The 27,174-nt window shown below is 58.4% G+C and overlaps 4 protein-coding genes across 8 annotated transcripts; 2 read left to right on the forward strand and 2 right to left on the reverse strand.

Moving 5' to 3' along the window:
* The first annotated feature begins 329 nt into the window (after positions 1-329).
* On the forward strand, positions 330-4,874 carry SHFL (shiftless antiviral inhibitor of ribosomal frameshifting). Its single transcript, XM_082454836.1, has 8 exons — positions 330-648; positions 1,116-1,239; positions 1,428-1,477; positions 2,828-2,866; positions 2,996-3,145; positions 3,626-3,729; positions 3,859-4,013; positions 4,577-4,874. Exons 1-8 carry the CDS (start codon positions 628-630, stop codon positions 4,795-4,797), a joined length of 864 nt encoding a protein of 287 aa, XP_082310962.1. The 5' UTR covers positions 330-627; the 3' UTR covers positions 4,798-4,874.
* ANGPTL6 (angiopoietin like 6) lies at positions 4,833-14,659 on the reverse strand. 4 transcript variants are annotated; one of them, XM_082454831.1, is made up of 7 exons: positions 13,709-14,573; positions 11,679-11,762; positions 7,881-8,463; positions 6,874-7,051; positions 6,130-6,317; positions 5,780-6,050; positions 4,833-5,273 (listed from the first exon to the last, which is right to left on the reverse strand). In XM_082454831.1, the coding sequence occupies exons 3-7, from the start codon at positions 8,454-8,456 to the stop codon at positions 5,083-5,085; spliced, it is 1,404 nt and encodes a 467-aa protein (XP_082310957.1). In that variant the 5' UTR covers positions 8,457-8,463; positions 11,679-11,762; positions 13,709-14,573; the 3' UTR covers positions 4,833-5,082. The 4 variants fall into 4 exon arrangements, with proteins under 4 accessions (XP_082310957.1, XP_082310958.1, XP_082310956.1 ...); XM_082454832.1 differs by having other exon boundaries at positions 11,679-11,784; XM_082454830.1 differs by lacking the exons at positions 11,679-11,762; positions 13,709-14,573 and adding an exon at positions 14,638-14,659.
* A 253-nt stretch (positions 14,660-14,912) lies between these two features.
* Positions 14,913-22,324, forward strand: LOC309657034 (suppressor of SWI4 1 homolog). Its single transcript, XM_082454001.1, is given in 15 exon segments — positions 14,913-15,019; positions 15,108-15,278; positions 15,793-15,894; positions 16,088-16,138; positions 16,246-16,416; positions 17,106-17,182; positions 17,375-17,482; positions 17,591-17,714; positions 17,808-17,886; positions 18,006-18,135; positions 18,209-18,375; positions 18,466-18,676; positions 19,108-19,268; positions 20,908-21,962; positions 21,964-22,324. Coding segments are annotated over 15 exon segments (2,673 nt in total). The 5' UTR covers positions 14,913-15,001; the 3' UTR covers positions 22,012-22,324.
* EIF3G (eukaryotic translation initiation factor 3 subunit G) lies at positions 22,325-26,807 on the reverse strand (the record flags this gene model as incomplete). Of its 2 annotated transcripts, XM_082454834.1 has the most annotated exons (11): positions 26,687-26,807; positions 26,501-26,547; positions 25,907-25,990; positions 25,707-25,795; positions 25,497-25,556; positions 24,416-24,520; positions 24,130-24,319; positions 23,233-23,340; positions 22,982-23,118; positions 22,789-22,895; positions 22,325-22,439 (listed from the first exon to the last, which is right to left on the reverse strand). In XM_082454834.1, the coding sequence occupies exons 1-11, from the start codon at positions 26,704-26,706 to the stop codon at positions 22,424-22,426; spliced, it is 963 nt and encodes a 320-aa protein (XP_082310960.1). In that variant the 5' UTR covers positions 26,707-26,807. The 2 variants fall into 2 exon arrangements, with proteins under 2 accessions (XP_082310960.1, XP_082310961.1); XM_082454835.1 differs by lacking the exon at positions 22,325-22,439 and having other exon boundaries at positions 22,785-22,895.
* Between the last annotated feature and the right edge of the window lie 367 nt (positions 26,808-27,174).

Below are 27,174 nucleotides of genomic sequence, written 5' to 3' on the forward strand. Positions count from 1 at the left end.
CGCACGCGCGCGGGCACACACACACACACACAAACACACACCCCAGGATGTAGCCACTATCATCATCCCCATCTTACAGAGGAGTAAACTAAGGTTCAGAGAGGGGACGTGGCGAGGTATGAGGCTCAGAGTGAGAAAGGGGTCCAGGTCCTAATTAGCGCCTGATTCCTGGGGGAGGGGAGGGGACGGGAGGGGAGGGGACAGAGCGATGGACTGGGGGAGCGCGAGCTAGCGGGGGCCGGGAGACACACCGCGGCCTTCAGATGCGGCCCCGCCCCCACGAGGGACGTGAAGACGCGGACCCCGCGCAGCGTGGGGACATGTGACCGACTGCAGAGGCCGCGCCGCCTCCCCCGCCCGAGATCTGCGCGCTCCGCCGCAGGGTGCAGATCGGGGGCGCCCGCCTGGGTTTGGGGCGCAAGAGCAGAGGTGGAGCCAGGGCGGAGCCAGCGCGCCCCGTCCCCCGCCTTTCCAATCGAAAGCGAAACGGAGGGCTGGAAGGGAAGGGCGGAGCCGGCCTGGAGGCCCCGCCCCCTGCCCTGAGAGGCAGCTGGACAGACGGGCGCGCCCAGGTAGGGGGGCGCTGAGCGCCCAGTGCGGACCCTCGCGGGGACCTGCGCCGCCACCATGTCTCAGGAAGGTGTGGAGGTAGGAGAAGGCTACAACTGGGCCGGGGGCCCGCGAGAGCTGCTGGGGAGGAGCCGGGGGCGCGGAGGGGGCTTCGCAGTTCCTGGGGACTCCATCCGAAACCTAGACCTTCCCCCAGGCTGGCACTCGTCCCCCTCAGAAAGGAGAGTGACCGCCACATGCCCCAGAGCGAAATGCGGCCTCCTCGAGGAGAAGCGGGGGCTGCTGGGTCAAGGGTCAGAGGCCAGGGGTTACCTGGCCGGCCTCCTCCTTTAGCCTGGGACGTGCGCCTTAGTCCGCTCCCTCCCCCAGTGCCCTGTGGGGACTTTGGCTTTTTCCAGGAAATGCAGTAGAGGGATTGGGGGGGCGGGGGTGCGGAGGCTAAAACCAAGGGTCAAGTTCAGGCCGTGAAAAAGGATGCCTAGGGATGGGGGAGGGGCGATCGCGCCTCTCCTTCTTCCATCTGAGCCCCTCTCTCCCAATCCCAGCTGGAGAAGAGCGTCCGGCGCCTCCGGGAGAAGTTTCATGGGAAGGTATCCTCCAAGAAGGCGGGGACTCTGATGAGGAAATTTGGCAGCGACCATACCGGAGTGGGGCGCTCCATCGTGTACGGTGAGCAGGCGGGGGTCCTGCCTGCAGGGGGTTCCGCTGGGGGGCGGGGAGGGGATGTGGTCTCTGCTGAGGGTAGGAAGAGGCAATGAGATCATCTCTTTGGGGGATGGTCTGTATCGGGGTTCGGGCCCTGAAACTCCCACAAGATCTTTCAAAGGCCTTTCACTTACACTTACTCTCCCCACCAGGGGTAAAGCAGAAAGATGGACAGGAACTGAGTAATGACCTGGATGCCCAGGTAAACTGCCCCCTCCCCTCAAAGGATGTGGTAAGGGGAGGGAGAACAGAAGGGTCAGGCTCATCCATGGCAAGCCCCATCTGTGCCTTGTCAGTCCACAACTCATGGTCTAGCCTCATTCACTTATGCACCTCTCAGTCGTGTATCTGGCCAGGGAGCCTGCAAACAGTAGATGCTCATTACATGCTGACTGTATTAAATGGAAGAGAGAGACAAGAAACTAAGCAGTGAAACGAATCAGGATTGTCATTATAGAGGAGCCAAAGAGATCAGGGAAAGCTTCCTGGAGGAGGTGGTACCAAGTTCTTCAAGACTAAGGAGGAGTGATCTCTGGGAAGGGGAGGGGTTGGAGAGGGTCTTCCTGGAAGAGGGGGTGGCATGACAAAAGGAACACACAGACAGGCTGGGATGAGCAGGAGATCAGAGAAGAGAGAGGGAGGGGCAGGGGAGCCCATGTGAATGAATGAATGAATGAATGAATGAAAGGCTTCGCATGGCCACTTTGCCCCTTAGATGGCTTTGGTGGCTGGTGTACTGGTTGGCGTGCCTGAAAGCCCCAGCACAGAGTTGTTAAAGAGTATAATAAAGTTCGTATTATACCCTTAACATTTATATATTTACAGTTATACATATAATGAGTATGATAAAAATAGCAAAGAGTATCATTGATTGAGCACTTCCCCTGCGGCAGGACTCCAGGAATTTTACCTGTTGACTTATTTCATTGCCACAGGTCCTGTGAGACAGGTCCTATTACTTATCATGTTCATTTTACAGATGAGGAAACTGAGACACAGGGTGATGAAGTCACTCACCAGGTTCATGCTGAATGCAGGTGGCAGCTGGGATTTGAACCCAGGCCACCAAGAGTCAGAACCTGGGCTCTTAGATGTCCCTCATTAGGAGGAGTGGCTTGGCCACACCCCCACAGCTGGAAGTGATGAAGCCAGGGTTTCAACCTGCATCTATCTGAATCCAGAGCTCAAGCACTTAACCTAAAGCAGCATGGCCTCAAAGAGGTGACCTGTCACAATGCCAGCAAGTGTGTAGCATTCATTGGCAGGAAGGGAGCATGGGGTCCAGCCTGTTCTGCCATGCTCACTCAGGGTAATCTCAGGCAAGCCCTCTCCCGGCTCTGGGCCTCAGTTTCCCCATCTGAGCAATGGGGATGACAGGTGTGCCTACCTCCCAGGGTTGCTATAAGGACAACTGAGGTCACACGTCCTGCCCTCAGGAAGTGTATGCTGCTCAATCAACTCCTCCTGAGTTAGGGACACTCTACTCTTATATGGGGCCAGAAAAGAGGCGTGAACCACATCTCCAGTTTCTGCCCCTGGTGTTTCCACCCAGGACCCCCCAGAGGACATGAAGCAGGACCGGGACATCCAGGTGAGTCCAGGATGTGGGACACGGAGGTAAGCAGGGAGGACATCCATGGGGGTGTTCATAGGTGAGGAGGAGGGACACTGTAGGGGCAGGAAGGGGAGAAGAGGGCTGACCACCCTCTCCATTCTGCAGGCGGTGGCGACCTCGCTCCTGCCACTAACAGAAGCCAACCTACGCATGTTCCAACGTGCCCAGGAAGACCTCATCCCTGCTGTGGACCGGCAGTTCGCCTGCTCCTCCTGTGACCATGTCTGGTGGCGCCGCGTGCCCCAGCGGAAGGAGGTGATAACCCAACCTCTGACCTTGGTTCTGTCCTGGCTCCACTCCGAAGCCCCACTCTTAGTGTCCAAACCTCTGACCCAAGAACATCAGCCTCTGAGAGCCCAGCCCCGGACCTGCAACCTCAGAGATCAACCCCAATCTCAGACCCTAACCCCAACCCGCTGAGCTGGACTTTTCAACTTGACATTCAACTTGAGAAGCTCAACTCTTATCCCGGAGCCTGACCTCTGACTACACAGTTTGACAACTACCACAGAAATCAAACCTGACCCCCAAACCACAACCCCAAATCTGGCTTCTGAACCCCCTGACCAGTGGTATGCTTCTGGTAAATGCCTAATAACCGGCTCTCGTGGGGCGGAGGCACCCCCAGATTTACAGTGTTTGCCAATTTCCATAGTGTAAATCTCGCTCTGGCTAACACCAGGCTATCACCGCTCACCTCTGACAGCAAGCCTGCTCCTGTCTCCGCACCCCCAGGTGTCCAGATGCAGGAAATGCCGGAAGCGCTACGAGCCGGTGCCCAGTGAAAAGATGTGGGGCGTGGCTGAGTTCCACTGCCCGAAATGTCGGCACAACTTCCGGTGAGGGCGCTGACCCCAGCCCCACCCCCCATCCTCGGCCCTGCCCCACCCCAGCCCTAACCCCTCCCTGCCCCGGCCCCACCCTGGCCCAGCTGGCCCTTGGACCCTCACGGCCCTGCCCGCCCCCAGGGGCTGGGCACAGATGGGGTCCCGGTCCCCCTGCTACGGGTGCGGCTTCCCCGTGTATCCGACACGGATCCTCCCTCCACGCTGGGACCGGGACACAGATCGCCGCAGCACCCACACCCACTCCTGCTCGGCTGACGACTGCTACAATCGGCGAGGTGAGGGCCTGGCGCGTCCCCATGGCCTACCCCCCCATTCCGGGCAGTCTCCTTGGCCTTGACTGACTCCTGGGACATACACCTCTGAGGCTTTAAGAACCAAGGTCTCTGCCTGCTTCTTCCACACACCTCCTAAGGCCTCAGTCCTGGAGGCCTTTTCATCTCCCACTGCAACGGCCCCTCCTTCCACATCTTCCACGGTCCTCCAGCCTCCTTACCTCCAGGTCACTCAGGACCCCTGCCCCTCCTAACACTCACCTCCCATGGCGTCATCTACCTTCCATGTTTCCTCGCATAAAGTTCTGTGGTTTCACTCTGGTGGCCCACACCCCAGTGTCCTGTGGACTCTGCCCCTGTGGTCTCTGTGTTCTTGGCTCCTGTTGTGTCCTCTGTAGTCTCGGGTGACGCCCATGTCCCTGGGTCTCCTGTGGCTTCAACACCTGTTACTTTCACCTCTGAATTTCCTGTAGCTCTGGCCCCAGAGCCTGTGGCCTCAGCCCCTCCCCTCCCCAGAGCTCCCCATGGCCTCAAGCCCCAGGACCTCAGAACCTCTCCCTCCCCAGAGCCCCACGTGCCTGGGACGTCCTGCGCACACCCCAAGAGTCGGAAGCAGAACCACCTGCCCAAAGTCCTGCACCCCAGCAACCTCCACATCAGCAGTGGCTCCACTGTGGCCACCTGCCTGAGCCAGGGGGGACTCCTGGAAGACCTGGACAACCTCATTCTGGAGGACCTGAAGGAGGAGGAGGAAGAGGAGGAGGAGGAGGGCGGGCACGGGGAGTGACCCCTGCCAGGTGCAGATGCAAACCAGACACGGTCTGTGGAAATTTTGTGTTGTTATAAAATATGAGCTCAAACGGAGATCTAAATGCCCTTGGGGAGCCGTCTGGGTCCAAGATATTGGCAGGGGGATTCCTGGGTGCTGTTTTCAGGGTCCTGGGGAGCAGATCCACGAGAAGAGGTCTGTGGGACACAGCCCACACTGAGTCACAAAGGAGGTGTGGCCAGGACAACTTGGGCTCCTGCTGACACACATCCCCTGTGACCTGGGGGACAGACGAACAGATGGTCACAGCCTCAGGGGCCTGATCAGCATGGCAGCCTTCTTGAGAGAGTAAGCCCCACCACGAAACTCGGCCCAGTAAACGCCGTCCTGGTAACGGCTACGGTAGTGGCCACCACGATGCCACACACCATTGAGGTTGGAGTGGGCACAGGCATGGTACCACCAGCCTCCCCGCTGGTACAGGGCGCAGTTACCTGAGGGAAGAGAGAATCCACGTCTTCTCACCAGAATAAAAGCCTCTACCAGCACCTCACTAGTACAAGGCTTTTGCCAGGCATCCTCTGTCCCCGTACTTTGTTCAGAGTAATAGCCTTAATTCCTTCCTTATCCCCTTACCAAAGTACAAGTCACATTTTCTCCACCCTTTCTGCAAACTAGGAGTTTTACCTCTTATTCCTTTATCAGGGAAAACAACCTTCTCTACTTCCTTTCTAGAATAAGAGTCCTAGCTCTCATAGCTCCCCCTATTCCCCCCATCCCCCCACCACCTTTCACAAAGGCAGGAGTCCTGACTCTTACTGCCTCATCAGAGAATGAATCTGGACTCCGCACCCCCTCACCAGAATAAGAGTCCTGTCCTCCACTCTCTTGTTTATCCTGATCCTTACCAGAGGGAAGTCTTACCCCACCCCCTTTCATTTCCGCACTAACAGTCTCCTACTCCCTCCCCCACCCCACCACCAGAATAAGGGCTCTTTACCAGAATAGGAGTCTCGGTCCCTATCCACGGTGCTGAAAGGCTTGTCATTGTGCCAGGATAGAGAGTCTCCAGCATCTCCATGGTAATGGCCAAGCCGTAGGCGGTAGTGGTCACTCTCAGGCTCCAGGGAAAAACCATCATAGTGGGCACGTGCCCCGCGGCCTCCCCAGTCCTCGAGGAGCACCAGTAGCTCATGGTCCCCATGGCTGGTCAGCTGATGCACAGGTTCAAGGCCCAGCCAGTATTCCCCATCAGGCTGCCCAAAGCCCGTCTGGCAGGGCAGGAAAGTCAGGGAGTCAGAAGCAGGTCCCCTTACCCTGCCCAGCCTTGCCCCACCCACCCGTGCCCACCTTGTAGTGCTGCCAGGTAGTGAAGAAGTTGACGGAGCCATCTTGCCGCCTCTGGATCACGGTCCAGCCTCCACCCTCCAGCTGTTGCTCACACCACGCTGACATCACATGCCGGCCCACTCGTAGCTCATACACTCCGCTCCGTCCATGACCTGCCTGGCGGGCCTCTGCACAGTCCCGCCATGGGCCTACGGGCACAGGGATATGGGACAGGCACAACCTGGACCAGTCAACCCTTTACTGGAGTAGGAGTCCTGATTCTCACTGGTCCCCTTACCAGAACAGTCGAACTGCCTCTCCTATCCCCTCTCCAGAATAAGAGCCCCAATACCCCTCTTCTTAACTAAATAAGACTCTAAGTCATTCTTCTCTCACTAGAGCAAATGTGGAGCCTGGGATTCTTAAATTCTCCTTCTATGGTCTTCTCATCAGAATAGAGGTCTTAAACATGGCCCTCTGAATTCCCTCAAATTCTCACCGAAGTAGCAGTCCTGAATCCCCTGCCCTCTTGTCAAAGTAAGAGTACCTCTCCTATTTTCACACCATAGTAAGAATTTTGGTCTTTATCAAAGTTAAGAGCCATATCTCCCTGTTCCATTATCAGAATAAAAGCATCATTTCCTCCAGTCCCCCCAGCATGAGAGGAATCTGGCATTAAAGTCTTGACTCATATTTCCCTCTATTCATGCTGCCCTGGGAATCTCCTGGCTCCTCACACCCCCAACAGCCCTGCCCTTGTCTTACCTGCTGGCTTGGTAGGGACAGCAGGGTGCCCCGAGGGCACAGGAGAGGCCAAGGGCCCCTGCTGTCTCAGGGTCTGGTCTCGCTGGGATTCTGGGGCTGAGTTCAGCCTCCTGCTGGTGTCATTGGTGCCACCTACCAGACTGACTGGAACCACAGGCACCAGGGGTGGTGGCAGGACCTGGGGTAACCGAGAGAGTTAGATGTGATCGCACTAACCCTTAGCCCAGGACGCTCTGGGCTCGTAAATCTCCTAGCACCCAGATGGGAAGATCAAGCAGGGGCGTGTATTGATCCTCCCAAGCCTAACTCTAGTAGTCAAGAAGAGACAGAGCTGGGCTTAAACTCCTGCTCTGGTGTTAACGGCTTAACCGATCTGTGCCTCCAAACTTTTCTGTGAAGTTGGGATAATATGAGTACATCCAATATTGAGTATTAACTTACTGAATCCTCCCGACAACCCTGTAAGTTAGGTACTGTCACAAAGCAACAATCGCTTATTCAAAACCTAAGGCGAGACATAGTCCAGAATTTAGAATAATATAGCACGAGTTAGAAAGAGTCATACAGGGTCTACCTTTATATTACCTAACACCCCCAACGAGGTCTTTGGTCTTTATCCACATATTAATAATATGCTTGATTATAGGGTCCGATGAGTATTCATATTAGGTAGATAAGTAAAGACTTTAAGTAGCTACCAGTTGCGTTTTGACCCAAATGAGTTACTGGGAAAGAGGTAGGGGTCCGTTTTTGGAGCTTTTTGTATTTCGGAACTGAGAATCATGGGGTTGGGACTTCCCTGGCGGTCCAGTGGTTAAGATTCGGTGCTTCCACTGCAGGGGGCACGGGTTCCATCCCTGGTCGGGGAACGAAGATCCCGCATGCCCCGCAGCGCGGCCAAAAAAAAAAAAAAAAAAAAAAGAGCATGGGGTTTCAGGAGGCCCATCTACGGAAGAGGCTCGCAAGAAGTGGCTGCTATTTGGGGAGGGGGATAGTTTCAGAGTTACCTGCTGCTGCCCGCCCGCACTCCCCGGGCACAGGCGTTCCAGGCGGGAGATGAGGCCACTCTGCTGGCTGACCAGCTGTGCCAGCTCGCGGAACTTGACGTCCAGCTGGTGGAAGCGGGCGGCGGCGCGCTGCGCCTCGGCCGAGGCGTTCAGCACGCGCTCCCCAAGCAGCGCCAGCGCGGCGGCAGGCTCCGCCCCCAGGCCTAGCCCCGCCCCCGGGCCCGCCTCGTGCTGCAGCTGCGCGCGCAGCTGTCCCAGGCGGGCGCTCAGACCACGGCTCTCCTTGCGCAGCGCACGCACCTCGCCGGCTACAGCGCCGTCGGCCGTCGCCAGCCGCTGAAGTTCGCGCAGCAGCTCCTCGTGACGGCCCACTCGCACGCGCAGCGCCGCCACATCGCTGGCGTTCACGGCCTCCGGAGTCGGGCGCGGAGCCGCCGGCCCGCTCCAGCACACGGCGCCTGTGAACTTCTGCGGGGGCAGCACGAAGGTGTAGGTGCAGCGCGGGGCGGCTGCGCGCGCCCACCAAGCGTCCAGCAAGAGCAGCAACTGCATCGTGAGCAGCCCGGGTGCCGACATGGCGGACCTGCAGGCAGAGGATGAACGGGAAGGAGGGGGCCCCGGAACCCAGGCTCGACCCCCTACTCTCAAGCTGGGCCAAACCTATCTGGTCCCACGCGGGAATGCACATGTGTACAGCTGCGTGGATCAGGGTCCACACACGCCCGCCTCCATCCCTTTCCCTGCCCCGAGGCTGGAGATACTACAGTAGAATCCAGCTCTGGCCTTGCCACTGAGTTCCAGGCGCCCTGCGGGTCAGTATGTCTCGTCCATTCATTCAGCAAGCATTCCCTGAGTGCTTACTGTGTGCTGGCCTCAGTTCTACGCGCTGGGAATACAGTTGGGAACAAAACACAAAAATCCCTGCCCTGGTGAGCAAGGACCAAATAAACTTAGAATTAATAGAGTGTATTAGACAGCCCTAGGTACTAAAGATAACAGTAAAAGACAGAGGCGAATTCCCTGGGTGTCCAGTGGTTAAGACTCCCAGTTTCCATTGCAAGGGGCCTGGGTTCCATCCCTAGTCTGGGAACTAAGATCCCGCAACCTGCGCGGCGCGACCAAAGAAACAAACAACAACTACAAAAAAAAACCAGTATAAGACAGAGATATGGGGATATGTGCCGGGGCAATTTGAGAGGAGGGAAGACCTGGAAGAGGTGACAGTTTTGAACAAAGACCTGAAAGAGGTGAGGGAGGAAACCATGGGGGAATCTGGGAGAAAAGAGGTCCCTGGCAGGGGGAACAGAAAGTGCAAAGGCCCTGAGGTTGGACCATGCCTGATGTATTAAAGGAACCTGGAGGAGACTGGAGCAGAAGCCATGGGAAAACAGGTGGGAGGGGGTGAGGGGAGATGAGGGGAAAGTCTCACTAACTCAGTCTAGTAGCGGACACCCTATTTCCCACGTCCTCAGACCAAAACTCCAGAGTCATCCATGTTGCTTCATGGCAGATGGAGCCCATCAGCCAGGCCTATCAGCTCTTGTGTTTAGACCCTGAATTCCTCCACATTCCCCCCCCACCATTCTCAGTCCCTCCCATGATCCCAGCTCAAGACACCATCTGGACTTCCTTAGAGCAGCTGCCTGCCAGGTCACCAGGCTTCCATCCTCAACCTCTGCTCTGTTTCTCCCTCAGTGGCCAGAGGATACCCGTAAACACCCAAGTCAGGTCACGTCCCTCCTCCTCTGCTCAGGACCTCTGTGGCTTCCTCCTCACTCAGAGGAAAAGCCCAAGTCCTCCCCGCAGCCCACAAGGCCCTGCATGCTCTGCCCAGTCCCCTCCCTGCCCTCCCCTCCTCCCATTCACCCTCCCACCCACTGCGCTCACTCTGCTTCAGGCACCCTGGCCTGGCTGTTCCTCATACACACAAGGGACCCTCCAGCCTCAGAGCCTTTGCACTTGCTGTTTCCGCAGCCTGGAATATTCTCCCCTGAATTTATCACAGCTCCCTGTCTCTCCTTATTCAGGTCTCAGCTCAGCTGTCTCCTCTTCAGAAGCCCTCTTTGAGGGACTTCCCTGGTGGCGCAGTGGTTAAAAATCCGCCTGCCAATGCAGCGGACACGGGTTCGATCTCTGGTCCGGGAAGATTCCACATGCCTCAGAGCAACGAACCCCGTGTGCCACAGCTACTGAGCCTGTGCTCTAGAGCCCTCGAGCCACAACTACTGAGCCCGCGTGCCACAACTACTGAAGCCCATGCGCCTGGAGCCCGTGCTCTGCAACAAAAGAAGCCACCGCAATGAGAAGCCCGCGCACCGCAACAAAGAGTAGCACCCACTCACCGCAACTAGAGAAAGCCCGCGTGCAGCAAAGACGACCCAACACAGCCAAAAATAAACTTAAAAACAAAAAGAAGCCCTCTTTGACTACCCCATTTAGAGTTGCCCCTGCCTGGGCACGCCCTAGCACAGTCCGTCTATTTCATTTTAGCCTTTATCACTCTGCAATTGCCTTGTTTGCCATTGTTTATGATCTGAATTCCTCCACCAAAACATCAGCTCCCAGAGGCTGAGGCTGGGTTTTGTTCACTGCTCTGTCCGCAGCGCCTAAAACAGTGCCAGGTGTCACACACACCCCGCACGCAACACCCACATGCCCCGGGTCTGCCCACATGCCCCGCCCCCGCCACGTGTTCCCTGGCTCCTACAGGTGAGCTTATACAGGTGTCTTCGCTCAAGGGTGTATACTTGTGGCCACCAACCCGCGGCCCTGCAGGATCCACACACGGGCCTCCATTGTCTTCATTCCTGGGGTTCACACACTTGCAGGCTGTCTGATGGGGAAACACATCCCTTCCACGTGCACATGCCAACATTAAGAAAATGTTCCACATGTCCACATGCTGGCCCTGTCCGCGCCAAGATCCACCATATCCAAACCCACACATCCTGGTGGCCACACAGGCGCATGTCCTGCAGGCTTCATTGTCACACACATTGCCTTGTTCACACACTCTACAAGCATTCCTTGAGCACCTGTTGTGTGTCAGAAGCTGTTCCAGGAGATGGGGACACAGCTGTGACCAACACAGACAAAACCCCTGCCCTCGTGGAGCAGGTTGGGAAAACAGATGGTGGGTAGGCCAGAGGTAAGTGCTTAGTAGAAAAACAGGGAAGGGGGTGGGAGACCTGGGCTGGGGGCGCATTTTAAATAGAGGAGTCAGACCTTACTGAGAAGATGACACTTGAGTGAAGTCCTGAAGGAAGAGAGGCAAAGGGAAGAGCATTCAGGCAGAGGGAACAGCAAGTGCAAAGGCCCTGAGGTGGAACCTTACTTGATATGCCCAAGGAATAGCAGGGAAGCCTGTAAGGCTGCAACAGAATGAGTAAGGGGGAGAGCAGGAGGAAGTGACGACAAGGAGGTGATGGGGGCAAAGTGTGCAGGGCCTTGTGAACCTTGAGGAGGATTTGGGGTTTTACTCTGAGTCATGTGGGAACCATGGAGGGTTCTGTGCTGGAGAAAGGCATATTCACTACTGTACTCACACCCCAAGCACTAGCTACCAAGGGCAGAGCAGGGTCCTCTCATTGCCGCCCCCCGCCCGAAGACATCAGGCCCTCCACAACAGGGATGGACCAAACCCGTTGGAACTAGAGTGTGTGTAACATCCACTGCCTTCCAGGATCTCAGCCTGGGGTAAAGAGGAGGTCTGGGGAGTCCCCCAGCCAAGCCAAGGCCCAGGTTTCCCAACAGACAGATTCAGCCTCCACCTGCCCTCCCACCCTCCTGCGCTCTCACCTCTCACGACCAAGACCCTGAGTTCAGCAAGGCCCGCAGCAGACACAAGAAGTCCGAGGAGGAGCTGAGGGTCCAGCAGGGCCTCTGAAGTGGAGAAGGGGAGAGGCTGGTGGGAGATCAGGAGGGAGGAGGCTTGGTAACCACCCCCGGCCACCCAGAGCCTGGGACTAGAGCGGTGATGCTGAGCCCAGGAGCTCCAACTGTAAATATTTAGCATTTCCCATGTGAGAACTGAGGCAGAATTGCCAGACCCTCCTGCCCAGGCCACCAGAGCCTGATAACACAGTTCAGTGCCCTGGACGTTCCCCCTACAGCAGAGCACAGAGCGTGGGAGGCTGCAGGCCCAGGGAGGCTGGGTGGATCCCAGCCTCAGACATAGACAGGCACAGACACACACACACACACACCCCACAGAGAACAACAATAGCAAATATCAGCGGCACCTGCTGCCTGTCAGGCATGATTCTAAACTCTACATTTTGTATCTCATTTAATCCTAGCAAACAGAGCTGGTTTCTGTATGTAGCCACATTTTACAGCAGAGAATGGAGCCTCAGAGAGGGTGAGCAACTTGCCTGTGGTCACACAGCCAAAGAAAGGATCGGCAATGGGATTCAGCCCAGGTAACATGGCTCCAGAACTCACACACAGGTATACCACAACAGTCACACACACACCTCTGCGTGTGCACATAACAATACAGCACAAAGACACACACGGATACCCAGTGAGACATGCAAACCACTGCACAAAGCAGCAAAGATAGACACATGGAATCTGTGTGTGTGTATGTGTATGTGTGTGTGTCCGTGGATTTTCCCGGCACAGACAATTACAACAACATAACTGGAGGGAATTCCCTGGGGGTCCAGTGGTTAGGACTCAGCGCTTTCACTGCTGGGGCGCAGGTTCGATTCCTGGTCTGGGAACTAAGATCCCACAAGCAGCGTGGTGCAGTCCAAAAAAAAAAAAACGACACAACTGGAAATAGCACAGATTTGGGGAGCAACCGTGTGTTCAAAATGTGGTCACAGGACTTCCCTGGTGGCGCAGTGGTTAAGAATCCTCCTGCCAATGCAGGGGACATGGGTTCGAGCCCTGGTCCGGGAAGATCCCACATGCCACAGAGCAACTAAGCCCATGCGCCACAACTAGTGAGCCTGTGCTCTAGAGCCCTCGAGCCACAGCTACTGATTCCATGTTCCACAACTACTGAAGCCCGCGCCCCTAGAGCCTGTGCTCCTCAACAAGAGAAGCCACCGCAATGAGAAGCCCGCGCACCGCAACAAAGAGTAGCTCCCACTCGCTACAACTAGAGAACGCCTGAGTGCAGCAACGAAGACCCAACGCAGCCAAAAATAAATTAATTAATTAAAATAATAATAATAATAATAATCCGCCTGCCAGTGCAGGGGACACAGGTTCGAGCCCTGGTCCAGGAAGATTCCACATGCCGCTGAGCAGCTAAGCCCGTGCACCACAACTACTGAGCCTGCGCTCTAGAGCCCGCGAGCCACAGCTACTCAGCCCGCGAGCCACAGCTACTAAAGCCTGTGCACCTAGAGCCCGTGCTCTGCAACAAGAGAAGCCACCACAGTGAGAAGCCCGCGAAACGCAACAAAGAGTAGCCCCCGCTCGCCGCAACTAGAGAAAGCCCACATGCATCAATGAAGACCCAACGCAGCCAAAAATAAATAAATTAATTTAAAAAAATAAATAAATAAATAAAAACAAAATGCGGTCACACACGCACACACCACGACTTAAAGGAAAATACCCCGTGGGCTGAGCGTGTCTGTATCTCTGCGTCAGGCACGTACACACCCAGGTACACGTGGTCACACACTGGCAAGCGCAGAGACACAAACCAGGCACACGGCGAACCCCTGATACCCGCCCACAGCCCAGCGCAAGTTTCCATTTGTCTCCCACACACACTCTCACATCCTCACACAGGTCAGGTCCTGCAGGGCCGAAAACAGACAGAAGTAACCCACACAATCATGTCTCTGAGGGACAAAGTGACTCACGTAGAGCCCCCACCAGGCTAGGGTCTCCGGCTCGTAAGAAGGCCTCCCCGACTAGCAGTCTCCTCCCAGTTCCTACAGTCCTGAACTCGTAACCCGAGTGGCCTCCCTGGCTGAAGGAGGAAATGGTCGTCCCAGATCTGAGAGAAGCTGCCAGGCTGGGCTCCCGGCCTGGGCTGGCGCCCCCCCCACGCTGGGCCCCCTCCAGCTTCCCCCATTGGCAGCAGAGAGAGAAGAAACCTCATAAGTCAAGGAGAGGGGATGACAGGAGGGAGAGAGAGTCAGAGAGAGAGAGAAGGAGAAACGTCTGGGAGATCGGGAGAGAGATGGGAGATGGGGGTAGAGATGAGAAGAGAGAAATGGGGATAGGGACAGAGAGAGAGAGAGGAGAAAGATGGAAACTTACAGATGATGAAGGAGACAATTTTTGGCAAGGACAGAGCTGGGGAGAGGGAGACAGAGACAGGGAGAAGACAGGGATGGGGACGGGGAGACAGAAGGGGGCAGAGGAGAAAGAATTGGAGTGGGGAGACAGATAGGAGAGGGGAGGCAAAGGGTGGGGAGACAAATGGGGGAGGGGAGGCAAATGGGGAGGGGAGACAGATGGGGGAAGGAAACAGATGGAACAGGGGATGTTGGGGGATCTCTTCCCCCCACCCGAAGGTTCTGGGGAAGAAGCCAGAGGCCTGAGGCCAAGGCTGAGGCTTTGAGCGGAAACTGGGAGGGGGTGAATTATTCACGAAGCTCCCGCCTTGCTCTGAATTTCCAGAAGGTGATGTGGAATTTCCATCCCTCAGCCCGTTCGCAGACAGGGCCCCCGCGGGGGACAGCCGGTCCTCAGGAGTTGGAGCCCAGATGAGTAACTGCCAAGGTGCTATCCCCTTCTCAGGCCCCCAAGTGCCTGGCGCCAGTGTGCCAAGTATTGTGCATACATCATCTCTCTTAACTCGCGGGTCAGAGAGGAAATGATGATCCTCCTCACTTTGCGATACTTTAGGAGCCTTGGAGTGGAGAACGTGTGTCTCAAAATAGCACAGCTGGTGGAAATGGCGGAGGCGGGATTCGAACCCACGGCTCATTTCGAACCGTGCCCCCCACCCCGGTTTCCACAGAAACAGGCACCAGGTGTCTCCATAGCAACCCCTCCGAGGAGGTTTCCCGTGACCTGGTGCGCATGCCCATGTGGTGACGTCATCACGCAGCGGCCCCTCACGTAATCGCCTCGCCGGCGCCGGAAGTGAGTTGTGCGGCGCCGGAAGCAGCCAGCAGAAGAGGCCGCGAGGAAGAGACGGTGGCATGGGGCAGTCGGGGCGGGTGAGGCGCGGCGGCCGGGAAAGCGGGCAGCGCGGGCGGGGTCCCGGCGGTGGCCGCGGTGCTCACCTCTCGCCTCTCGCCCCCGCAGTCCCGGCACCAGAAGCGGGCGCGCGCCCAGGCGCACCTCCGCAACCTCGAGGCCTATGCCGCACAGCCGCACTCTTTCGTGTTCGCTCGGGGCCGCACAGGTCGCAGCGTCCGACAGCTCAGCCTGGACTTGCGGCGGGTCATGGAGCCGCTCACCGCCACCCGCCTGCAGGTCTGCATCGCCCAGCCCACCTCCACCCGCCGTGGGCCCCGTCTTCTGCGGGGGTGGCTCCATCCTCGAAACCGCGCGAGACCTCAGTCTCCCTGGCCGGAGAAAGGAGCCCTTATGGGGACCATCGTGCCTGCCTCTCAGGGCTCTGAGTGGAAGCAGCGAGGGCGAGCAGATGAACGCACCCAGCTTGGCTGGGTGCCTAGGGCTGGTGGTTAAGAGGGGATTCTGGAATCAGCAAAGCTGGCTTCTTTCAAAGGCCTCGATCAAGTTACTTAACCTGTCTGGGCCTCAGTTGGCTCATCTGCAAAATGTGGTGACACACAGTGTCGAGGGACAGAGGCGGTGCTCAGATTCAAGTCTGACTGGCTGTAGAAGCCAAGAGCATTCCACTCTTCTCTCCTCCCCCATTCTTCCGAGGATTAAATGCAAGAAAGGGCATAACAGCTTAAGTGTATAGGCTTTGCTCAATAAGGGGATATCAGTGATCATCCCTTTTTCTTTTTGTCGTTTCTAGATTCGAAAGAAAAACTCTCTGAAAGATTGTGTAGCAGTGGCTGGGCCCCTTGGGGTCACACACTTCCTGATCTTGAGCAAAACGGAGACCAGTGTCTACTTTGTGAGTGGATGCTCTCACCCCTCACTCCCCCACCCCCTCCTCCTCCCCCCAGCTCTCATGATGACCCCTTGTGCCTCTGAACTGCCGTGATTCTGGCTTCAAAGTAAACGCTCTGAAGAGATGGGCAGAGGTTCCCATTCCCCCTGCTCCCTAGTTGGACACCTCGACCCTCACTGATCCTTTTTTTCTGTAGAAGCTGATGCGCCTCCCGGGAGGCCCTACCTTAACCTTCCGGATCAACAAGGTAAGGACTAGAGGTGGTATGAGGCCTCCGAGGGGTAGGAGCTGGGTTTGGGGATTGCCCCAGCCACGTGTGCTTGGCGGTCACCCACTCGTCACCCTGTCCTGCAGTACACCTTGGTGCGTGATGTGGTTTCTTCGCTGCGACGTCACCGCATGCACGAGCAGCAGTTTGCCCACCCTCCCCTCCTGGTGCTCAACAGCTTTGGCCCCCACGGCATGCACGTGAAGCTCATGGCCACCATGTTCCAGAACCTGTTCCCCTCCATCAACGTGCACAAGGTGAGCTGGGCCAGGCGTGGTGGCAGGTGGTGGGGCAGGCAACAGTTACCACGCACAGGCCCTTGGGTTGATTGCTCAGTCTTCACCTCCTAGCACTGAGGCTGAGAACTCCGGGTTCTGGGGTCGAATCCCACTCATAACGTTCTGTGACACTGGGCAAGAGGCTTCCCCCGTGAGCTGCCATCCCATCTGGCAGGTGGAAAACGATGCCCATAGTGCTTTATTTCCTAAATGCGCGTTGAGTGCTGGTCTAAGTAGAGTAGCGTGTATTGTGGCTCCATTTTACAGAGGGCGAAACTGAGGCTGACAGAGGTGAAGTCACTAGTCTCAGGTCAGATACGAGGGACAAGAAGGCAGGACCAGATTTTTAAAATCTGTCTGGCTGCAGAGCCCGTGCTTCTAATCCCTGGCACCAGTGGATCTCAAATTAGCCTTGTTAGATGCCAGTCACCAGGAAGTCCGGTGTCAACGGCCTCAGTGGGCCTCGGAACCAGGATTTCTAGCCAATGTCCAGGGAGCCCACAGATACCAATTGCAGCCCCATCCACCCCTGCAGTGCTGTCAGCACTCCGTGCCCTTTTACTGTGAAGTTTCAGGAGTGCAGCCATAGCCGGGGCTTGGCATGGGCTGCAGCACACAGTGGGGCCTGGGTGCAGCTCATGTGGTGCCGTGCCTTCTCTCCCTTCCAGGTGAACCTGAACACCATCAAGCGCTGCCTTCTCATCAACTACAACCCTGACTCCCAGGAGCTGGATTTCCGCCATTAGTGAGTCTGGGGTGGGGTGGCGGGTGTGGCCCCGCTCTTCGGCCGATGACAGCACGGCTGCTGAGCCTCTGTGATTGCTTAATCTCAAAGTACACGCTCTGATGGACCGTGGAAAGGGTTGGGGGGGTGGTGGAGCTGACGCGCGACCCCGTGGCTCCTGACCCCCTTTCTCCCTCGCTCTGACCCCTGCAGTAGCATCAGAGTTGTCCCTGTGGGTGCAAGTCGTGGGATGAAGAAACTTCTTCAGGAGAAGTTCCCCAACATGAGTCGCTTGCAGGACGTCAGTGAGCTGCTGGCCACGTGAGGAGGGCTCAGGGTGGGGGCGGGGGGCCACCGCACACCAGCGGGCCCCAGAGCTGTCCCAGGAACCTGGGATCCCCTGCTGAGCCCCGTGTGTGCCCTGCACAGGGGCGCAGGGCTGTCCGAGAGTGAAGCGGAGCCGGACGGCGAGCACAATATCACGGAGCTGCCCCAGGCCGTGGCAGGACGCGGCAACATGCGGGCCCAGCAGAGCGCCGTGCGGCTCACCGAGGTGAGGCCCAGCCCGGGGCAGGCCCGGTGGCTTCCTCCGGTCTCAAGGAGGGACTGACACACCCTCCCCCACCCACCTCCCCCGTTCCTCCAGATCGGGCCTCGGATGACACTGCAGCTCATCAAGATCCAGGAGGGTGTAGGAGAAGGGAACGTGCTGTTCCACAGTTTTGGTGAGGACGGGGCTGGAGGGGCAGCGGGGTCTGAGGCCTGATCGATGGTGGGTCTCAAGGTGCTGGGGGGCTCACCTGGATCTTGGTGAAGGTCTCAGTGGCTGTCTCTTCCCATTTAGTGCACAAAACAGAGGAGGAACTGCAGGCCATCCTGGCAGCCAAGGAGGAGAAGCTGCGGCTCAAGGCCCAGAGGCAGGACCAGCAGGCCCAGAACGTTCAGCGCAAGCGAGAGCGGCGAGAGGCCCACAAGTGTGTGGTCACCAGGCGGATGAGGCGGCGTCCCGGGCGCAGGCTGCCACGTTGACCAATGTTCCTCCTCCAGGAAGAAGAGCCTGGCGGGCATGAAGCGGGCACAGGCAGAGGCTGATGGGGACAGCGAAGCAGAGGACCCCGGGGCCCCTCCAGAGGCAGAGGGGGTCAGCCAGCAAGAGGAAGAGGAGGATGAGGCCGAGTATTTCCGCCAGGCTGTGGGCGAGGAGCCTGATGAGGGTGTGTGGCGGGCAGGGGTCGGTGTAGCTGGGCACCGTGGGCTTGTCTGTCCCTGTGCCCTGCTGGCCCTGACACAGTCTCTTCCCACAGACATGTTCCCAAAGGCAGCCAAGTGGAGGCGGCCTGCCGGGCCCCCAGGCAAGAAGCGACGGGTAAACGAACGGAAGCCAGACCGAGGCAGTGACCGGAGGCCTCCAAAGGCCAAGGGCAGGCACCCGGGGGCCCAGGCCAAGGTGGGACCCAGAGGGGCTGCCCGGGACCACAGGCGAGGCCGACCGTGGCCACCTAAGAGAGTAGCCTGAGGCCAAGCCTGGGTGGCAGGTGGAATGCCCCAGATTGGGGCCTGAGAAATGCTGCCCTGGGCTCCCCACCTCCTGGGCCTCCAGGTGCAGCCCTCGGTTTCCTTTCATAAAGGAGAACTGTTTTCCTAACCTCCCCCTCTAATAAACCGATTTCTCATGAGTCTTAGTCTGCGCTTGAAATGGTGGGCCTGGTTTCTGCCCGAAGCCTGGGCCCATTTCCCCGACCCTGGGCAGTGGAAGTGCAGGGCCTTGTTTCACAGGCAAGGGTGACGGGCAGATTTGACCCTGCTTTGGTGCCTTGGGGTCCTGGGCCCCTCCCCCAGCCTACCAAGGGCCCCCGCAAGCAGATGGGCCAGCTCTGGAGGATTGGGTGTCATGAGGAAGGAAACTGGGGGTGGAAGTGAGGCGTGTGCCCAGACGCGCTCTGCAGGCTGAAGGAGGTGCTGCTGAGAAGGGAAGGGGAGGGGCCGGCAGCGCTGCTGGAAGCTCAACAAAGGACCGTGCCCAGCACAGCACACGGGCTGCAGACCCAGAGGCACGCCATGCGGGCCACGGCCGCCACCACCTCGGGTGAGGAGCCAGCACTGCGGGGTCAGTTGAGCCAGGCACACATCCAGGGTCATGGGGGTGGGGGCGGCCGGCTCCTGGAAGGCAGAGGGGAGGAGGGTTAAGAATCACGTCTGGACCGACTTCCTCCCAGGGTGGAGGGATGGGATGGGAAGGCAGAAGTGAGAGTGGGGTAACTGACCCGGTCAGGGAAGGGGTACGTGCGCCTCGCACAGAGCTCCTGGCCAGCCTGCTGGACCAACTGGGAACAGGCCAATTCTCAGGTTGGAAAGTTGAGGCTGAGTGGGGTGTGTGAAGGGTCAACTGCAGAGCTCAGCTTTCCCCCAGCACTGCTTAGTCCCAGGTGCTGTTCTGGGCACTGGGAAGCCAGTAGCAGGGCACTGCCCCACCCTCAGGAGGGAACATTCTGGGGATTTTTCTTACAGTGATCAGATGGAGATACAAGCTGTGGCAAAAAAATAAGCAGGGTAGGGGACCAAGGGTGTAGTCACAATGTTAGGGTGGTCTCAGGTCCTCTCTCAGGACCAGACCAGGAGGTGGTGAGTGGGACAGCCTTAAGGATGCCTGTTGCCCGTGACTCATCCAGTGCAAAGGCCCTGAGGCAGGCTGTGCCTTAAGGAACAGCCAGAACACCATGGTCACAGGGAGCTGGGAGTGGGAAATGAGAGAGCCAGTGGGGTGGGAGGGATAGCTCCTGCAGGGCCTTGTGCGAAAAGGTGAGCGCTGGCTTTTCCTCCACGTGAGGAGGAAGCCGGGGAGGGCTGGGAGGATAGGGATGTGACCTGTCTCAGGTGCCCTTTGGAGGCTGTGAGAGAACAGATGGGTGAGGGCCAGAGCAGGGAGACCCTAGTGGAGCCAACAGGTAGATGGTGGGGGCTGGACTTGGGTGACACTAAGGGGGTAACAGACTGACAGATCGGACTTGGAGTTGTGTAGTGGGGTGGGACACTCCCCTGGGCTCCCTCTCCTCCACCCCAGGCCCCGATGGCTCTGGGTGGTCACTGCCAGGTTACATGCGTCCCTGGTTCTTTTTCTTTACTTTTATTATTTTTTATTTATTTATTTATTTGGCTGCGTTGGGTCTTTGTTGCTGTGCACGGGGTTTCTCTAGTTGTGGCGAGTGGGGGCCACTCTTCCTTGCGGTGCGCGGCCTTCTCATTGCGGTGGCTTCTTTATTGTAGAGCACGGACTCTAGGCATGCAGGCTTCAGTAGCTGTGGCTTGTGGGCTCTAGAGCTCAGGCTCAGTAGTTGTGGTGCACGGGCTTAGTTGCTCTGCGGCATGTGGGATCTTCCCAGACCAGGGATCTAACCCGTGTCCCCTGCATTGGCAGGTGGATTCTTAACCACTGCGCCACCAGGGAAGCCTGTGTCCCTGGTTCTTGCTCCAGCTGGTTCTTGATGGTGCAGGACACAGAGAGAGCCTGAATGAAGGACTCTGTGCTTCTCACCTCTCTGGGCCTCTGGGCCTCTTCGTACAGATTCCCTCTGTACGAAGGAGCTGTGGTTGGCCCCCGCTCCTGGGTGTGTAAAAGTACTCAGCGGAAGTATGCCCGCAAAGGGCTCCTGGCGCAGTCGGTACGGGTGCCACAGTGTTTCCGACTCTGAAGGCGGCGGGAGCCATGGTCAGGGACAGGGCTGATGCAGCAACGCTCTCTGCTCCAGGTCCCACACGCTGCCCAGCCAACTTCTCATCGGCTGCTGACCACATCCTCAGCGGCTTCCAGGACTTTCTGTGGCCCATGCTGGTGGCTGTGTTTCTGGTGGCCTTGGCTGGCAACAGCCTGGCCCTGTACCGCTTCTGCACCCAGGAGCATCGCCCTTGGCACCCAGCCGTGATCTTCTCAGCCCAGCTGGCAGTCAGCGACCTGCTCTACGCCCTGACACTGCCCCCGCTGGCCGCCTACTTCTACCCACCCAAACACTGGCGCTACGGGGAGGCTGCCTGCCGCCTGGAGCGCTTCCTCTTCACCTGCAACCTGCTGGGCAGCGTCATCTTCATCAGCTGCATCAGCCTCAACCGCTACCTGGGCATTGTCCACCCCTTCTTCACCCACAGCCAACTGCGGCCCAAGCACGCCTGGGCCATCAGCGCTGCTGGCTGGGCACTGGCGGCCCTGCTGGCCGCACCCGTGCTCAGCTTCTCCCACCTGAGTGGGCCACAGCAGAAAGGCAAGTGCACTGTGGACAGGCCTGATGCCTGCATCAAGTGCCTGGGGACAGCAGATGACAACCAGCTTGAGGCCTACAGGGTCTACAGCCTGGCACTTGTGGCACTGGGCTGTGGCCTGCCACTGCTGCTCAGCCTGGTGACCTACGGCGCCCTCGGGCAGGCCATGCAGCAGAGCCACGGCATGACAGCGGCCAACAAGCTGCGCGTGATGGTGCTGGTGGCCAGTGGCATTGCCCTCTACGCCAGTTCTTATGTGCCCTACTACGTCACGGGGGTGCTCAACGTGTATGCCCGGCAGCGCTGGAGAGCCCTCTGCCCAGGCTTTGCAAGTGTGGACCAGGCTAAGGCGGCGCTGGGCTGGAGGACGTACGTGGCCCACCAGGTAACACGGGGCCTCGTTCCCCTGGCCATCTGCGTACACCCGCTGCTCTACATGGCTGTGGTGCCCAGCCTGTACTGCTGCCGCCGACGCTGCCCTGGCTGCGGGCAGGGGCAGGCCCCAGAGAACGCGGAGTACTCCGGCCAAGCCCTACCCCTCAATGTCACAAGCCACCCCCAAAACCTCGGGGCCCCAGTCCCCCGAGTTGAGCCCGTGACCTGGCCCATCTTCAGGCCCCCTCCTCATCACGAGACACTGTGACCCAGCAGCAGAATGGAGGCTGAGAGCGCAGCAGGCCCCTGGCTCTGATCCCCCAAGAGGCCCTAAGCCAAAACTTCCTCCCCAAAGAAAGGCCTATAGTGGGACCAGGGAGCGCCCAAGCCAGAGCAGCAGGAATTGCCACCCACAGCAGTAACCCCGGGCAGGGCCAGGGAGCAAACCCACAACGGGGGGGGAGGGAGGGGGGAGGGGGCCTGGCCCCGCCCACCACAGTGTGAGTGACATCTGTGAATAAATGGAACAGCACAGGGTGATGCAGACCTTTTATTGCCCTCGGAGCCCCCTGCTTCCGGAGGCTGCCCTCCGTCGCTAAGGATCCCAGGGCTGGGGGCCGAGCAGCAGCAGCCGGCTTAGTTGGTTGACGGCCTGGAGAGGGAAACACAAGGTGGCTGAGGATGGGACGTACGGGGGCTTCAGACCCCTAAGGGAATCCCAAGAGCCCCCCCTACACCCACACCACAGGGAACTCAACGGGGATGAGGGGGACGGGGCAGGACGAGACCGGGTGGCGGCGCAGAGCACGCGGTGAGCCAGACCAGCGGGAAGCAGCTGGCCCTGCCGCGCATGGGCTGTGCGTCCCTCCGTGAGAGGACAGTAAATGACCTGCGCCCCAGGACAGCCTTTGTGGCTGTTAACGTGGCCCGGGGCCTGCAGTCAGCCCGAGCGCCTGTGGGCCGCGACGCCGCGGGGGGGCGGGGGAAGGCAGGGGTCTCACTTGGCCCACTCGACGTTGAGGATGAGGTGGTCGTAGCCGAAGCCGGACACCCCGGCAATGGCGCGAGCGGCGTCCTCGCGGCGGTGGAAGCTGATGAAGGCAAAGCCCTGGGGGAGGGGGAGGGGTCAGGGACGTTCAAGGCACAACTGGGACCGATGGAGGACCCCTCCCCGCCCCCCAGCCGCCAGCCCACCTTGGACTGGCCGGTGGTCTTGTCCTTTGCCAGGTAGATGCGGGAGATGGAGCCGAAGGGCCGGAAGAGCTCCTGCAGGTCGGTCTCACGAGTGTCCTCGGACAGGTTGGTGACGCGGATGGTGGCGTTGTCGTCGGCTGGGCGGGCAAGGAGAGGCATCTGTAAGGGGCCGGCCCCGCCTGCGGGATAACCCCAGGGTGCAGGGAGGTGCCCACCCGCTGGCCCAGTGCCAGGTGCCCTCGCCACCTCACCTCTGCGGTTGGGCTGCATGGATTCCCCGCGGCGGCTGGCTCCATCCCGCAGGCTCGGAGGCACATACTTCCCCGTCTTGTTCTGAGTGGCCTGCACAGGCTCCAGCTCTGGAGACCAAATGCAAGGCCCAGTCAAGCCTCCCCCGGCGCAGACCTGCCCCAGGATGCTGGCGGCTCCAGCCACGGCCCCGCCCAAGCACCATCTGTCAAACCACAGGTGATCGGTTGACTCCTTCAAGGCCTTGTGGTCACAACGACTTAAAGGTCATATGCAGGAAGCTGACACCACCTAAACACCCTGCCGGTGGCACAAGAAGAGCGAGAGAACCCACAGGGGTTGACAGCAACGTCCAGCCTCACAACACACGGGAAGACAGGTACACAGGGTTACGGACAGCCCCCAGGTACCTGCCCCCGGGCAGGTGACAAGTGGCTGCACACACAAGTCATGGCTGTAGAGCTGTCCAGACTCAAACTCACCATCAGCAAATCACAGTCACCTGGGTGAGCCGCTCCTCGGTGTGGGCGCGCAAACACAGCGCACTCAAGGCAGGGAACTCACAGACACATCCGGGGAACAGCCGTCTCCCCACCACTCACGGTGTATGTAGTCACACTCGTGGCCGTGCCCACGAGCGGCTCTCACAGCCCCCAGTGAGGAGAGACAGGTGACATCACCAGCAGTCAGAGCACCCACCTGCCAGTCTCTCTCACACAAACGAACGCGGCCTGTGGTCACAGCCTTGCAGTGCGGACGCTGCTGTGTGGGAGGCGACAGCCACCAGCAGTGGCGGTCCCGTTCAGACGCCAGCTGACGACCCACGACTCTCCCAGAGGCGCATACAATCCCCGTCCTCCACCCCACAGCCTGCCAGCCGCATCCCCGGGCCCTGGCACCTCCGGGCAGCTTCTCCTTCTCGCCAGTGGACAGGCCCAGCTGCTCGGCCAGCTCCTTCTGCATGGGCCCCAGCGTGTCCTTGTAGGGGCAGCGGGTGGTCCAGTGGTCGCCCTTGCAGATTCGGCAGGACACGATCTTCTGGCCCTTGAGCTTGTTCATCGGGTCCTCCTCTTCCTGGCAGTTCAGATCCTGGCGGGGCAGGTCGGAGCAGCTCAGACTGGGCTGGCACAGCCCCGACACCACCACCACCCTGGCCACAGGCCCCCGGCCTCTTGGCCCACTTACCTCTTTGCTGGTGATGAATGTCATGGATACATCATCGCTGACGGTGGTGGTGGCCACATTGGGCCCTGGTGGGTCAAACTCTGAGTTCCCAAACTTCTTCCAGTTCTGAGCTCAGGGCGGGATAGGGGACAGGTCAGGGCAAGGACAAATGGGACCCCCTCCACTGGCACCCTGGACTTACAAGTGCCACCTCCAGGGTGTCTGGGCCTTGAACCCCACTCACCACCCTCCCCAAATGCTCCTCAAAGCAGTGGTGATGACAGTTCCTGTTCCCTGAGTGCCTGCCAGGCCCTAGCTTCACGCCAGTTCCAGGAGGAGAGGGCAGCTCTCAGCCCCATGTTCCAGATGAGAGAACTGAGGCTCAGGGGGGAAACAGCTCCACAGCCAACAGCTCCTGGTGGGGGCCGTGCAGGTGGTGGACCAGCTCCCACCATGGAGTGATGCTCAGGGGTGTGCAGGGTCACCCAGACTTCCAGGGGCCTTGAGCTAATTAAACAACCTGAACCTCAACTTCCTCCTCTATAAAAAAGGGACCACAATGCTCCCCACACCTCCCCGGAACGCTACGGGGACTGAATGAGAAAATACTTCCTGCAAGGCACCTGGGTCTAACACAGAGAAAGTACGCAGGTAACTGTGCCAAATGTATTTATTGCTATCACTTCTTCTGCTGTGACAGCCACCTGAGGGGAAGGCTTGGCTCTGTTCCTCCTGGTAGACAACCCAAGAGGAGTAAGAATCAACCCCACCCACTGCTGCACCTGCTGGACTTTTCAGGGCCCCCATAGAGTGCAAACAGGCCTCAGTTCTGCTCCAGTAAAACAAATACAAACAGTTAAACCCCACTTCTAAAAATAAAGGTACCGGGGAAAAGGATTCCGATCTTTCTCTGAGTCAGCCCTGAAGGCACCCCCAAGACAGGAGGAGAAGGGTCTTACCTTCCTCCTTTTTTTTTTTTACTCTTTTTTTGGCCACACTACGCGGCATGCGGGATCTTAGTTCCCCGACCGGAGATCGAACCCATGCCTCCTGCAGTGGACGCGCAGAGCCCTAACCACTGGACCGCGAGGGAAGTGCTTACCTTCCTCCTTGCCACAGCCTTTGAGGCCTTCCGGGTCTCAATTCTGAAGGTGCGAACAATCTGTAGACAGAAGGGAAGACGTTTGGGCTTCCTGCTCCTCAAGGTTCCTGGGGCCAGGGGATCTTCCTCATCAATGCACCCAACACACATCATTCTCTCCTTGTCCAAGTGCCCCAAAGCAAAAGGCACCCACCTCTTCCCCAGCCTCACCTTGAACTTCTTGCCATCCTCATCTATCTTGTACTCGGTCAGTGTCTTGATGTTTCCATTGATGACCTCCTTGGGAGGAGGCAGTGGAGCTGGGAGAGGGGAAAACACAAGAGGAACTGAGCCCTGGGGAATGGGGACCAGGCGGGAAGGCGGCTGGGGAGAAGAGGCAGCCCAGGGATGGAGAGAAGTCTGTCACTCACCTCCCGGCAATAGTTCAGGCTCTGGGCTGGTATCCCCGGCGGCCAGAGGGATCCCCTTGAGGAGCTCGCTGGTGACACATTTGTCTGTGAAAGGGAGTGTAGGGAACAGAGATCAGATGGAGGGGCAGGAGCTCCCAAACCGAAATGGAGGGACCTTTGGGATGATGTCCGCACCAAGAATTGAAAAAGGCGGGACCAAGGGCAGACGACTGGCCAGGAAGTGTCCTGGGATAGCCATCCAGGGACACAAAGCTGGCTGTAGTAACTTCCAGCAATGGCAAGCATAGGGGATCCCTGGCACCCGGGCGCTAGTACAAAGGCAGGAGGGAGGCTGTTACAACTTCTTCCCCGGAGAAGGGGAGCAGCTGTGCTGGTACCAAGGATTTGGGCGGTGGTATGGGAGGAAGAGGAACTGGCTGGTGAACATCTGGAATTGGAGATAGGCTGGCCCGGGTAAGGATGGCGCGGGGCAGGGGCTGGCCGTGAGGGGAGATGCAGGGTCAGACGGCGGTGCCAGGGTGGGGGATTGGAACAGGCAGCAGTGACGGCCTGGAGGGCTGGCTGTGGTGATCCGGGGCGACAGGGCAGACTCACCGTCCTCTCCCTCCTCTTCCACCTGGTCGGCCCAACTGGGCTTCGAACTGCGGGGACAAGTTTGCCAGGAGGAGGGCTGGGTGAGGCGAGGCCCGGCTCCCGCGGCCTCGGCGCACCCAGGCTTCATAATACCCCCTAGAACGCCCAGTCCGCCTCCCAAGCCTCCCTCCATGACCCCAGACTCACTCAAAGTCTCCGGTCGGCATTGGAACGCCTTCTCCACGCAGCCCAAGCCTGGGCCCAAGACCGGAAGTGAGAGGAGCACGAGACTTCCGATTCCGCTGCCTAGAGCAGCCCGACCGCCGTGCTCCACAGCGCCCCCCTACGGACGGAGGTAGAGGCGCCGGCCGTGTGAGAGGCTGGGCGCTGGTACCCTGCTAGGTGGGTAAATAGAATCGCATCTCATTTACGTTTTTTAAAAAATTAAAAATTAATAATAACAACAAAGCTCAGTTATTGAGCTTTCACTGTTTGCAGGACATGTGGGGAGAAATTATTATTTCCATTTTGCAGCTGAAGAAACCAAGGCTGGTCTTCCTTGTCTGGAAAGAGCTTTCCTGATTCAAATGATCAAGATGTCAAGTGGCCCCCTCAACCATTCTTCCTCCTTTGGTAACTTTTTTATTTTTAGCCGCGCCGCGGGGCTTACAGGATCTTAGTTCCCCAACCAGGGA

The sequence above is a fragment of the Balaenoptera physalus genome, assembly GCF_965194825.1.
Source record: "Balaenoptera physalus genome assembly, chromosome: 3".
In the NCBI taxonomy this organism is placed as follows: Eukaryota; Metazoa; Chordata; class Mammalia; order Artiodactyla; family Balaenopteridae; genus Balaenoptera; species Balaenoptera physalus.